Source organism: Salvelinus namaycush, chromosome 4 (genome assembly GCF_016432855.1).
Source record: "Salvelinus namaycush isolate Seneca chromosome 4, SaNama_1.0, whole genome shotgun sequence".
In the NCBI taxonomy this organism is placed as follows: Eukaryota; Metazoa; Chordata; class Actinopteri; order Salmoniformes; family Salmonidae; genus Salvelinus; species Salvelinus namaycush.
In genome coordinates, this window is record NC_052310.1 from 11,515,685 (window position 1) to 11,529,396 (window position 13,712).

The 13,712-nt window shown below is 41.2% G+C and overlaps 1 protein-coding gene and 1 pseudogene across 1 annotated transcript in view; one reads left to right on the plus strand and one right to left on the minus strand.

The window, feature by feature from the left end:
* The first annotated feature begins 378 nt into the window (after positions 1 to 378).
* On the plus strand, positions 379 to 8,393 carry LOC120045363 (annotated as a pseudogene).
* Positions 8,394 to 9,516: 1,123 nt separating this feature from the next.
* Positions 9,517 to 13,712, minus strand: part of LOC120045364 (1-phosphatidylinositol 4,5-bisphosphate phosphodiesterase epsilon-1-like) — a 35,928-nt gene continuing 31,732 nt past the window's right edge. Inside the window, exons 31-32 of the mRNA XM_038990241.1 lie at positions 13,099 to 13,307; positions 9,517 to 12,499 (exon numbers count right to left, since the gene is read on the minus strand). Coding sequence (XP_038846169.1) covers positions 13,140 to 13,307 — 168 coding nt within the window. The 3' untranslated portion in view covers positions 9,517 to 12,499; positions 13,099 to 13,139. The remainder of the gene's footprint in view (positions 12,500 to 13,098; positions 13,308 to 13,712) is intronic.

Consider the following 13,712-nt stretch of genomic DNA (forward strand, 5'->3'; position numbering starts at 1 on the left):
GACGGCCTGGGAACAGTGGGTTAACTGCCTTGTTCAGGGGCAGAACGACAGATTTTTACCTTGTCGGCAACGGGGATTAGAACTAGCAACATTTCATCTACTGGCCCAATGCTCTGACCACTAGGCTATCTGCTGCCATACTTTCAGCTACTGTATTTATTATGGATCCCCATTAGCTGCAGGTGCATGGTAACTCTTCATGGGGTCCAGCAAAACCAAGGCAGTTATACAATTTGAAAAACATTGCAATATTTTCACAACAGATTTCACAACACACTACTGTAGCGAGTGACTATTCAATCCCAATTCATCACCCAAATTGTTCTTTTGAAAACAAAGCACTGACGACCTTTTGTCATCAACAGCCAAAGAGCAAAAATGAGGAAGTCGAGCTTTCGCAGGCTGCTGAAGACGAGCAACGTGAAGCTTGACTACAAGCTGAAGAACCGTCAGTTCAAGAAGGAGAGCACCGACAAGAAACACCGCAAGGAGCAGAAGAAGCTCCGGACAGCTATCAAAGATGCCGCCTTGAAGTCCCCCCTCCCCCTGGAGCGCTACAAGAAGAGGCCAGGTGTGTGCAGCATGACAACCCATTCATACAGTAGTATAGCCTAATATCTAGACCCTGACATCTAGCACTCAATATGAACGATGCACTGTTTACAATGCACCGTTCCACACTATGGCACTGAAATAATTCCCTAATTTATGTAAAGTTATCATCATCACATTTTGTATGTGTGAGTCCTGTTTGGTGGCGTTAAATACATGTCCCTGTCTGGCGTCTGTTCCAGAGGATGAAGAGGAGGAGTTTGTGGAGTACCTGCCAATTGACATGATGGATGAAGATGGCCTGGAGCAGATTAAAGCCATGGCTCAGAAAGCCTCCTTCCTCACCAGAGACCCGTCATTGAGGTAATGACAAACGATGGGGGAAATGACACAGTCCATACTGTATTTAGACTGTTAGGATTTCTTTGTAGTGTTATGGTGTGATGTACCATCTGTCTATTCATTTCATGTACATCCCAACAACAAGTAGAGCATAGCAAAGTGCACACATGTTGAAATGTATGGCTATAGGTAACTGCCAAAATAAAGGAAACACCAACATAGTGTCTTAATAGGGCGTTGGGCCACCACAAGCCAGAACAGCCTCAATGCACCTTGGCATAGATTCTACAAGTGTCTGAAACTCTATTGGAGGGATGCGACACCATTCTTCCATGAGAAATTCTATAATTTGCTGTTTTGTTGATGGTGGAGGAAAACGCTGTCTCAGGCGCCGCTCCAGAATCTCCCATAAGTGTTCAATTGAGTTGAGATCTGGTGACTGAGGCCGCCATGGCGTGTGGTTTACATCGTTTTCATGCTCATCAACCACTCGTACCCTGTGGATGGGGGCTTTGACATCCTATGGGGGCATAGCCATGGTATCCAAAATAATGGCCTGCCCAGCATTTTTACACATGACCCTAAACATGAGGTTTTTGGATATCCAGATTGTCTAAATATGTTTGAAAGTAAAACATTTTTTGGGGGGAAACTTCAATGGAGAGAGAGAGAGAGCAATGGAGAGAGAGACCAACTTGTGCAAGTTAAACAAACTTGTTGCTGCAATAGGTTATCTATCATACCATCTGGTAGTGCCTGTCTTGACTGCATCATATCATGGTAAAGAAGCTAGTAAACTAGCTAGCTAAAGAGGCAAAGCTATTTTGAGGCATCCTTGTCTACAACAACTCCATTCATACGAAACATCAGCCTGTTGTTGTCTTTTTTTAAGGGGCTCGCTCATAAAAAGTCCCGTTGTTTTTATTAACATTTGAAATGTAATGGTCTATCCTTGTATTCTATGTAGCAATGTCACATAGATATTTTAATTTAAATGAATACTCTCCCAAGTAATCGAATACTAACGTCCGTTCTGATATTCGAATAACCGTGTCCACCTCCAAGCATGATGGGATGTTAATTGCTTAATTAACTCAGGAACTACACCTGTGTGGAAGCACCTGCTTTCAATATACTTTGTATGCCCCATTTATTGAAGAGTTTCCATTACTTTGCCAGTTACCATAGCAACGTGTCTGTAACTTATCTTCTCACGTAACCTTACTTGTTTCTACTTGAATACCTACAGTGGTCCAGTGCATGCCAAAAAGCACAAGGGGGAGCAGCAGGGGCCAGAGAGTTATGAGAAGATGCCCAGAAAGATGCAGCTAACAGAAGAGAAGGAGGTCATTCACCTCCTGCCAATCAAAGACAAGATCAGAGGCCTCTTCCCTCAGAGCATGGAGAAACCTGGTAGGATCATGATTCAAATGTGTGTTTCCCTTGTACATCTTCATCTGAAAATGTCAATTTCTACCAAATTCATATTGTACTAACTGTAAGTCACTCTGGATAAGAGTGTCTGCCCAATGACTCAATTGTAAATATTGTTAAAACGTTTTAGAATTTACAACTCTGTTGATCCAAATTGGTTTTATGGTTTTGTCTCTTTCAGTTGAACCCAAAAAATCTGAGGAGGAAGCAGATGCCCCGACTGGCTTGGAGCCCATGAACCCCTTCTTGGCTTGAGTCAGCCATCCTCTATGTGTAGAATGTGTTGTTAGACCAACTATTGGTAGCCCAGTCCTGGTCAGTAGAGAAGGTGCTTCTCTCTGATGTTGCTGGGGTGTATTCATTACGCCATTTCTGTTAGAACAGAAATGGTTCACGGCAAACAGAAATGAACGTTTTTATTGGACAAATTCAGAGAGGTCTTGCCCCGTTTTGTTTGCTTCCGTTTTGGTTCTCAAACGCTAAACGGTTTCCGTTGCAAGGCGTAATGAAATCAACCCTGATGTGTGTCCACAGAGGATGGGGCTGTGACCGGGCCGGCCCTGACCCCTCAGGATCAGCTAAAACTCCGCACACAGAAGCTGACAGACAGGATGCTACGCATCGCCAGTCTAGCATCAGACATCCTCTCAGAACCCACCATCAACGTAAGGCTGCTCGGGCTACTGTTACTTCCTTGTCCCCATAGCAACATTTAAAGTATTATCTTATGTCACATATACCAATAATCTCATAGCAGATAGAAGGGGACTTGGGAAATGTTTTGTTTGGTTCTCCTTGATGGTTTCTGTATGAAATCACTGTCTGTCTGTGTTCAGATCAAGAAGCTGCAAGAGCTGCGATCCATGTTGATGGAGACCGACCCCTACATGGCCGTCAGAAAGCTGGTCATGGTCTCTCTGATGGAGGTCTTCAAGGACATCGTCCCCTCATACAGGATAAGACCCCTGACAGAGACAGAGAAAGCCTTAAAAGTGAAGAAAGAGACACAGCAGTTGAGGGAGTTTGAGGACGGCTTGGTGAGCCAGTACAAGTTCTACCTGGAGAACTGGAGCAGGCAGTCAAAGGTACATGGACACACTCTCACGCCAAACCTACTTTTCTTTTTATCTGTTGATATTAATGACTTGTTATGACTGGTTGGTATTAATGACTTGTTATGACTGGTTGATATTGATGACTTGTTGTGACTGGTTGATATTAATGACTTGTTGTGACTGGTTGATATTAATGGCTTGTTATGACTGGTTGATATTAATGACTTGTTGTGACTGGTTGATATTAATGACTTGTTGTGACTGGTTGATATTAATGACTTATTGTGACTGGTTGATATTAATGACTTGTTGTGACTGGTTGATATTAATGACCCTTTGTGACTGGTTGATATTAATGACTTATTGTGACTGGTTGATATTAATGACGTATTGTGACTGGTTGATATTAATGACTTGTTGTGACTGGTTGATATTAATGACTTGTTGTGACTGGTTGATATTAATGACTTGTTGTGACTGGTTGATATTAATGACTTATTGTGACTGGTTGATATTAATGACGTATTGTGACTGGTTGATATTAATGACATATTGTGACTGGTTGATATTAATGACTTGTTGTGACTGGTTGATATTAATGACTTGTTGTGACTGGTTGATATTAATGACTTGTTGTGACTGGTTGATATTAATGACTTGTTGTGACTTATTGTTGTGCTTGTTATGACTGGTTGATATTAATGACTGGCTGCTGTTGGTTGTAACGATTTGCTGTGGGAACGCCCTGCCCTGTAGACTGGAAGCAGAAGAAGAGAAAGCGCAGCGAGGCGCTGTCTCTGCAGTCCTATAAGGGCCTGGCTGAGGTGGCCATCCGCTGCATCTGTGAGCTGCTGGTGGCCCTGCCACACTTCAACTTCCACAACAACATCATCATCATGGTGGTGCCTTTGATGAACGACCCCATCAAGAGGGTGAGTCTGGAGTAAGGGTTGGATGGGTCCCCAGAACCCCATATTAGGACATTCAAAAATCTTGTCGCATGACATTCACTATAACATTATACAGTGTGGTTATGCAGAGACATGGAGGTAGCTATATGGAGTTGTAGCTTTAGTTAACCCTTTACACTTGTGGAAATTTGCCTACATTGATAGGGCTAAATTGGACTATATCAGGGTTCCCCACCTGGCCCACGGGTGGTGTAAGTTGGCCCCCCATGTTTTCTGAGCAAAAATTAAGAAAATATTTTTTGTTGAAATTTTGTTTGGCATAAAAGACTGTAAAACACAAGGAAATCAGCTCCAAGTGATTTACATTTTGGAAATCTGTTCCCAAGTATTCTCACGCATAATAGAGAGACGTGATCGTATAATAATAATTGATGATAATTGATTGGATTTATATAGCACTGTTCTACCAACTGAGGTAGGGGGAAACTCACCTCATCCCCCATCAATGAGCTGCACCCAACTCAGTGATGCACAGCGGCCTTTCTTGTGCCAGAACTCTCACCACACATCAGCTATCAGGTGGAGAGGTGGGGAGTGATATTTTCCAATTAGGAATGAGGGAGGTGATTAGGCGGCCATGATGGAATGTGGGCAGGTTGGGAATTTAGCCATGACACCGGGGTGAAAACCCCTACTCTTACAATAAGCGCCATGGAATTTTGAATGAGCACAGAGAGTCAGGACACCCATTTTAACGTCCCATCTGAAAGACGGCACCCTACGCAAGACAATGTACCTAAATGTAATCAAGGTTTGAAATGATTGTTTTACTCAAATATTATATCTGTTCAGGCTTCTTGAATCATTATGTTTTTGTCACGTTAACGGTCTGTTATAACTCTCAGTCTGGGTCAGGTGGGCATGATTTGAAAGCTTGTATTGCCAACATGACTAGCTAAGTTATAAAATACCTTTCTGACAGTGTTATGCTTTCACAAGGCAATTCAGAGAAACAGATGGTAATTGTGGTGCACATAGAAAGAAGTCATGAGTGCATTCAGGTTGGTGTGCCCCGGTGCGTTTTCTAAACACTAAACAAACATATAGGCTCCTTCTGTCCAGGACCACCTAGGGTATGACGCCATGTCATCTTATAATTGTACATCAAACAGTGATCATGGACGTTAATATTGTATATGACATGAGGTTTATGATATGGAAATGTGACGTGCACATTTGGACTCACGGGTGTTTAGGTTGCTTGTATGACATCAAAGAGGTCTTTATTATAATCCTCAACGTCTTATTGTTCAAAATACAGAGTCATCTTATTTTAAAGCATTAACTCATTGAGACAACAACAAAAATTGCAAAGGTTTCACAATTCACAGGACGGATGGGGGAAACTTCTTGTCACGTGCGGTGCTCAAGTTCAGAACAGCTGTCAATCAAAATCCGTACAGAGCTGTGGCGTCATGTATAGCATGTTACTCTACAGCCACTACGGTCCAATTTATATGTTTATTAGTGGCAAAATCTGCCATTTTCAACTCGTATACGTGTACAAGGGTAATGGGGTACTACCTATGAAATTGAATAGGGATATGATTTTATCTTGTGATGTGTTGGGGATGGTTTTGTCTTGTCTGTATTAGGGTTGTGTTAATCTCGGTAACCCAGAAATGAAATCTTGCATAATTGCCTCAGATGCTCATTTAAGTTCTGGCGGGAGATGTTAAGAGAAAGGTACTAATGCGATTTATGAAGTCTCCACCCGCTAAACAGAAACTCTTTGCAAGTTTCTGGCAAGTACATAGGCCAAATGTCCCCTTCCCATCCGATATTCGAAAGATACGACCAACTGCGAAATCGTGATTTGTCAAAAATGATCAGTGACGGAAAAGCAGCTGACCCGGAACAAAGTTCCTCATTAGTTGTTGCATCCCACAGTCTGTTGACAGACGCTACTACCATTTTATGTTACATGCTTCTGTCCACGAGTGATTAGGGTATTAGGGGTCTCTTGACTGTACTGACTGAGTTTCTTATTGTGCAGGTGTCTGATATGTGCTGTGAAGCTGTCAAGAAGCTGTTGAAACAGGACAAACAGGGCCAGGCATCACTAGGGACAGTCAAAGTGATCTCCGGACTGGTCAAGAGCAGGAACTACGACGTCAGACCTGAGGTACTATTTACCGGCAAAACGTTGAGTTTGAAGACTTTTTGACAACATGTCTCTTATCGAAATGCGTCTGGTTCACTTTACCCTACAGATGCTGAAGGTTCTCCTCTAGCTGAGGATAAAGGAAGTAGAGGTGAAGAAAGACACAGACGACACAGCTCCCAAAATTAAGTTGATGAACTACAAAGACAAAAAGAAGAATCTGTCTAGGATGCAAAGGTCAGTAGCCCAAGCACCTGTCTGCCTGTCTACCTGTGTTTGATCGTTAAGGGGAGGAGGGGTTCTACTAGGCTAACATATGGAATTGTTTTACGATGCTCATACCAAGGATCATTTAGCTATTTGATTTTGAGTTTTAGGACCCCTTAAGGTATGTTTATCCATGTATCATATTTGATGAAACATTGAATTTGGCCTATTCGCCCATAGAAACTAATTGAATAACAACTTCAACGTCGTACATGGATAAACAGCTTCTAAAGGAAGTTTGTTCTGAAGTTTCTGTCCTCTATCTGAGAGATATAAGAAAGATCAGGAAACTATTTGTATTTATTTTTTCCAGTTATTTAACCCCTTATTTTAGGCACTAGACTGCCTCCATATACAGTATACTTCCATTCATTTGTTTTAACTGGTACCCGGCAACCTTTCTTCTCTGAACGTTTGCTCATCTAATTAACCTGGAGTTCTTTGATGACTTGTTGAATGTTCTCCAACATCTTATCCAATCAGGGGTGGGTAGTACAAATCCTCTACCATTTACATCCAAGTACTATTGACATCATCTCATATGATTGGCTAATGGCTTTTCTCCCTCTAGGATCTGACCTATCGGGAAAGAGCAGCTTACCGATCACTGTACACAACCTGTAGCACACCCAACAACCTCATCCCCATATTGTTATTTATCCTCTTGCTCTTTTGCACCCCAGTATCTCTACTTGCACATCATCATCTGCACATCTATCACTCCAGTGTTAATGCTAAATTGTAATTATTTCACCTCCATGGCCTATTTATTACCTCCCTACTATTCTACATTTGCACACACTGTACATAGATTTTTCTATTGTGTTATTGACTGTACGTTTGTTTATCCCATGTGTAACTCTGTTGTTTGTGTCGCACTGCTTTGCTTTATCTTGGCCAGGTCGCAGTTGTAAATGAGAACTTGTTCTCAACTGGCCTATCTAGTTAAATAAAGGTGAAAAAAAAATATATATATTCCACAATGTTATTAGGACCCACTTAAAGGAATACTCCACCCAAAAACTGTTTCGTTAGTCCATTGTTGATATAGTCCCAAAATGTTTTGCTTGTCAGCAATCAAGTTTTCAAGATATGTAACTTTCAAAATACAGAAATCATCCCGGTATGATGCAGAAATTTCCTTTAAGTGAGTTGTCTGTCTCCTACCTCTGCATTGTCTGTCCCAGGATTATTTCACGATAGGCGAAGCCCTGTTGGATGATAAATTGAAGCAGCAGATTGATCGTGTTCTCTCAACGGAGGAAAAGGATCCTACGTCGATGGATTTCAGCACATAACACTTCACACCCAACCGGAAACCCCCTCTCTTCTTTTGCCTGTATTTGATCTAAATGGACTGTAAAATAACAATCAACCATAAACTGGTTTCTGTTTGACATTGCTTTTTAATCATTCTCTTCGCTGATGTTCAGACATTTTTGACACCTGAGAATATACAAAAAACATTTGATACAGTTAAGTGTCGAAGAACATTAAAGTAATGTTGCGTTAAACCACCTGCCCCATTGATTACTCATTTCCCTACAGTCCTGTACACCCCTTTATAAACCTCAATCTCATAGAGTAATGTATTCACAGAAAGAAAGTTGCACACTAATTATGTTTTTAGAAATATTAGCAAATGTATTGAAAATGAAATGCAGATGTATTCACACCCTTGAGTCAATACATGTTAGAATCACCTTTGGCAGCGATAACAGCTCTGAGTCTTTCTGGGTAAGTCTCTAAGAGCTTTTAACACCTGGATTGTACAATATTTACCCATTTATAATTTTCAAAATTCTTAACTCAATTGGTTGTTGATCATTGCTAGACATCCATTTTTAATTCTTGCCATAGATTTAAGTCAACTAACTTGGCCACTCCAGAACATTCACTGTCTTCTTGGTAATGAACTCCAGTAGATTTGGCCTCGTTTTAGGTTATTGTCCTGCTGAAAGGTAAATTAATCTCCCAGTGTCTGGTGGAAAGCAGACTGAACCAAATTTTCCTGTAGGATTTTGCCTTTGCTTAGCTCCATTCTGTTCATTTTTCTTCCTGAAAAACTCCCCAGTCCTTAACGATTACAAGCATACCCATAACATGATGCAGCCACCACTATGCGGTGGCTGCAACATTACTTTATTCAAGAGAAATTGCTTTGCCACATTTTTTTGCAGTATTACTTTAGTGCCTTGTTGCAAACAGGATGCATGTTTTGGAATATTTTTATTCTGTACAGACTTGTCACTGTCAATTAGGTTAGTATTGTGGAGTAACTACAATGTTGATGCATCCTCAGTTTTCTGCCATCACAGCCATCCATTAAACTCACCATTGGCCTCATGGTGAAATCCCTGAGTGGTTTCCTTCCTCTCCGGCAACTGAGTTAGGAAGTATGCCTGTATCTTTGTAGTGACTGGGTGTATTGATACACCATCCAAAGCAATGAATAACTTCATCATGCGCAATGGGATATTCAATGTCTTTTACCCATCTACCAATAGGTGCCCATTGAGGCATTAGTAAACCTCCTTGGCCTTTGTGGTTGAAATTCACTGCTCAACTGAGGGACTTTACAGATAATTGTACGTGTTGAGTAGAGATGAGGTAGTCATTCAAAACTCATGTTAAACACTATTGCACACAGAGTCCATGCAACTTGTGACTTAAGAAATTGTTTACTCTTGAACTTAAGGGGTTGAATACTTGACACAATACATTTAAACTTTTCATTTTATTTGTAAAAATGTTGGGAAGAAACAACATTCCATTTTGACATTATGGGGTATTGTGTGTAGGCCAGTGACAAAATAATCAATTATAAATTCAGGCTGTAACCAAATGTAAAAGTCAAGGTGTGAATACTTTAACAGCACTGTAGGTTGCTATACCCACTAAAATGTTTGGGAGCATAGTGTACAACTTTATAGTTTACTCTCCAATAATCAGCTCCTCTACAAAACATTTTTGGGGTGTGCGTCAGTTTATGCCTTTTACTAGACCAAGTAATCCAAACATGAAATATGACTAATGTATTTATTGTGGTCATAATATAGAACAATTAATAGTCCAAGTAATTAAGACAGTAGTCCACTGACGGTCACATCACATGAAGTGAACACGTTACTATGACATTCATCATGGGGGAGAGACTCCAAGAGCTAAAAACATAAAATGTGGAAATGTCTTCCATAATTCAACTCTGATATGCAGAATTGTTAAGTCGCTGAAATCAAATTTACCATAACGGTATGCGCTTGACACAACTTGACAAACGTTAAATGTTCAGCATTAACGTTAATAAACATTACATGAAAAGCATAAAGCACACAAACAGTGTGCAGCAGAATGACTAATACTAGCTATATATTAAAGCCTCCATGTTAAAAGTACATATTTCAATTACAAATATAAAGTTAGTCACAGCAGTGAAAGCATTTTTCCTCTACACCTTCAAATAAATTAAGACAATTCAAATATTTTTTCTACTTGCAGGAAAAACTCGATAAGAGCTTTGTACACAAACTAATAAAGGAAAGAACCAACCAGGGATACACAATCAAATAAATATAATATACAAACATCTCGACAACAATATTCATGTTATATTACAACTCGGGTCTAAATGTTCAGAGAAAGAAATTTGACCCCTTCAAAAGCAAACAGGGAAGAGATGGTAGTTTGCTATTACATTGTCAGCCAAATGTCATCGGCATTACAATCCTCATAAGGTCAAATTACTGTTTGGATTCGATTACTCAAAACTGAATGAAGAGCCAGCGGCCATAGTCAACCAAGTCAAATTAAAACAATATCTTTTTTCAAAATAAAAAGGTCCCTTGGGTGACAAAACATACCAAAAGAAAAACCTCGGTAAAAAATTATAGTTATAATGCAGTCTGTTGATACTTTTTCCATAATATTGTCATGATGAAAAGTTGTAGTTGATTGGTTGCTAATTTGTTGATATTGGACATTTAAGTACTGTATCATCTACAGATCTCATACAGAGGCTGCATAAAAGCCCATCCTTTTGCCTGCTGTGAGATTGTATGGACCCAGGGGAGAGGCTGAAATATGTATCTAGATCTGTAATGCCCTGAGGAAGTGGACATCTGGGCAGTACCAACAAGACAAGATACACACACAAAGTACAACATAAAGAATGAATTAGAAAATGCCAAACCTTCATAGTTTAAAACATGAACATATACTAAGTTGGAAAAACTACAAACAATGACTTTGTTATACATGTCTCACACACAGTGATCCACAGTCCAAACAAAGGACGGAAACAACATGGCCCCAATTAAACAAAGTTTCTGACAACTGATTGAAATGGACATAGGTTAAAACACTTGAGGGTTCTAGTCAATCCGTATCGCGGAAGATCAGCGTGACTGAAATTTAAAAAGGCAATGTTCACGTGTTAGCGAAAGGACGTTTCAATTTCGATCTCGCAATCTAACGCTTCAGCAATCCAGATTGACGAGCGCCATTAGTAGACTACAGTTTACTACTTTAATCAATTTCATCAACAAACCATTCAAACAAATGTTACTAGATAATGCTGAGGGTCTGCAATCAATATGCCAATCAATAAATTGGGAAGAATATCAGAAAACTCTAAAACCCTGTACTGACCTTGTTATGCTAGTTATGTGTGCTCCAATAGAAAGAAATCAATAACATTACATTCAAACTACACTTGAGATTTTTATGTTTTACGAAAATAATTATATCTGGGGATTCGAAAAGCTCTCTTGCGTTTGACATTCAAGAGGTGATGGTGGTTCTCAACTTTGACCTGATGAAGTTTGAATTTGAAACCCAAAATCACATTTAGGTGGAAATCCATTCAAGGTGACCTCAACTTCATATCATACAATGACTCACTCTCAAAGTAGAGAGAGCAAGTACTGAGCGTAACAGCAAGACAACCACGTGCAAAACACTGAACATCTTCAAATACACAACTATGTGTTAGAAATTACAGTACTGTGAAAACTGGGGCACAAAGGGAATCATACAACAAGCCAGCTTGTTGGCCACATTCACAATGTCCTCATTCTTAGCAGGAGAAAGGCTGCGAGCCGCAGTTATAGCTGCCTCCCGCACCACAACTACATACGCTGTCTGGATTCAATGCAGCCATTCAACACCAGCCTACAGTAAGGGCATGACTCAGCTGTGGGTATTCATTCTCAAAGAAACCAGGCTGAACCGGGTTAGGCTGGCTGCTACATCCAGTATCTGTCCCCTCAACATTGCTACCTCGTCCCTGGGCGTCACTTTAAGGGTGTATTCATTGGGCATCAAACGGAAGAAAACCAGAGGGACTACCTAAACTTGTCCAGTAAGAAACATTTGTTTAATTTTCCGTTGCAAAATATTCCGCTACAGCGTACCCTAATGAATACGACCCAGGTAGAGGGGGGGACGGCTAACGACCCTGTAGATGACGAGGTCTTCCTTCACTTGGAGCCGCCATTCCAAATCAACCAGCCAGTCAGGGTGGGACTTTCTGGGGGAAGCTCTTCACTCATGGGAGGGAGTAACTCAACTCATCATGGTGTGTTCAGGAACACAGGTGCTCTCTAGGGTGGTGGAGGGGACCTAGCTTCATTTGTGGATCTTCCAGTTCCTCAGCAGAGGGAGGGACCAAGTAGAAGGGGTCACATACCCAGTGTGGGCCCCGCCCCCCAGGAGGAGCCTCTCTGCCTCAGCCCGGCCCTCCATCACCCAGGCCTTGAGTCCTGCAGAGAGAGACCCTGCGAAGGGAGAGACGGAAGTCAGGGGTTAGAGAGAAGACATGGACAACAGGACTACAGACATACACTCTGTGTATAGTAGAAAAGACTTCAGATGCATGATGCAATACGCAGTTGCCCATGTCATTGTCCACGCAAACATACAGTATTACTGTGTATCTGTAGATGTAATAACACACAAACAGTATTGAAATAAAGCACATTGTAGCCAAGATGCAAAACACTGCAGAGAGAAATAGATTCTTTAGACATGTTATGGAGTGGTGCTAGTGTTATTGCATTCCGGTGTAGAATATTACACTCACACTTAACCACACCTCATATCTATAAACCCGTTGAGACTCCACAGCCTGGTTAAACACAGCAACCCAACAGCCGTAAATCATGCCCTTACTGGTCCCTGGGTGACACGTTTATGCTAATTAGTGAGGTGATGAAGTATCTCATTAAATATATGGCATTTTATAAACAAAGGAAGATGTCAGAAGTTAAGGAATTGAAGAAAGAAAACTGACTATGGAAGACAAAAAGAAGGTGGTCAAGCCTACAGGACAAGCCCTAGCTGTAACGACAACAGGAAACTGTAGGGACTTCCGTACCTTCTGGGGACTCTATGCACACACTGCCGACCGAACGTCTCTCACTCACGGGTCTCAGTCAGAGGCACATTGCATGCTGCCCTGCAGTTTTCATCCTTACTGTGACTGCTCTCCTGGGCGGCTGGGGCCGGGATGCTCCGGCTGCGACACGTCAGCTTCTTCAGCTCGCTGGCAAACGAGATGCCCTTCCTCTTGTCCTCACGGGCCATCTGAGTACACACACACCAACAGTCAGTGTTATACCTGATAAGAGCGAGAATGATTATTGCTGCTCATATGAACTTGAGCTGATGCGTGAGTATCTCAAACATTGGCATAATTGTATAATTTACACAAAAGTTTGAGTTATTACGTGCTTATTTTCAAGTTCAGATTCAGCCCTGAGTAATTTCTCTACAATTAGTAGAGATATACACTAATACATATATACACACACACACACACACACACACACACACACACACACACACACACACACACACACACACACACACACACACACACACACACACACACACACACACACACACACACACACACACACACACACACACACGTGTCCATAATGGACTACGGTACACACTGGCACAGTTCATTCCTTCCCTCCAAACCTG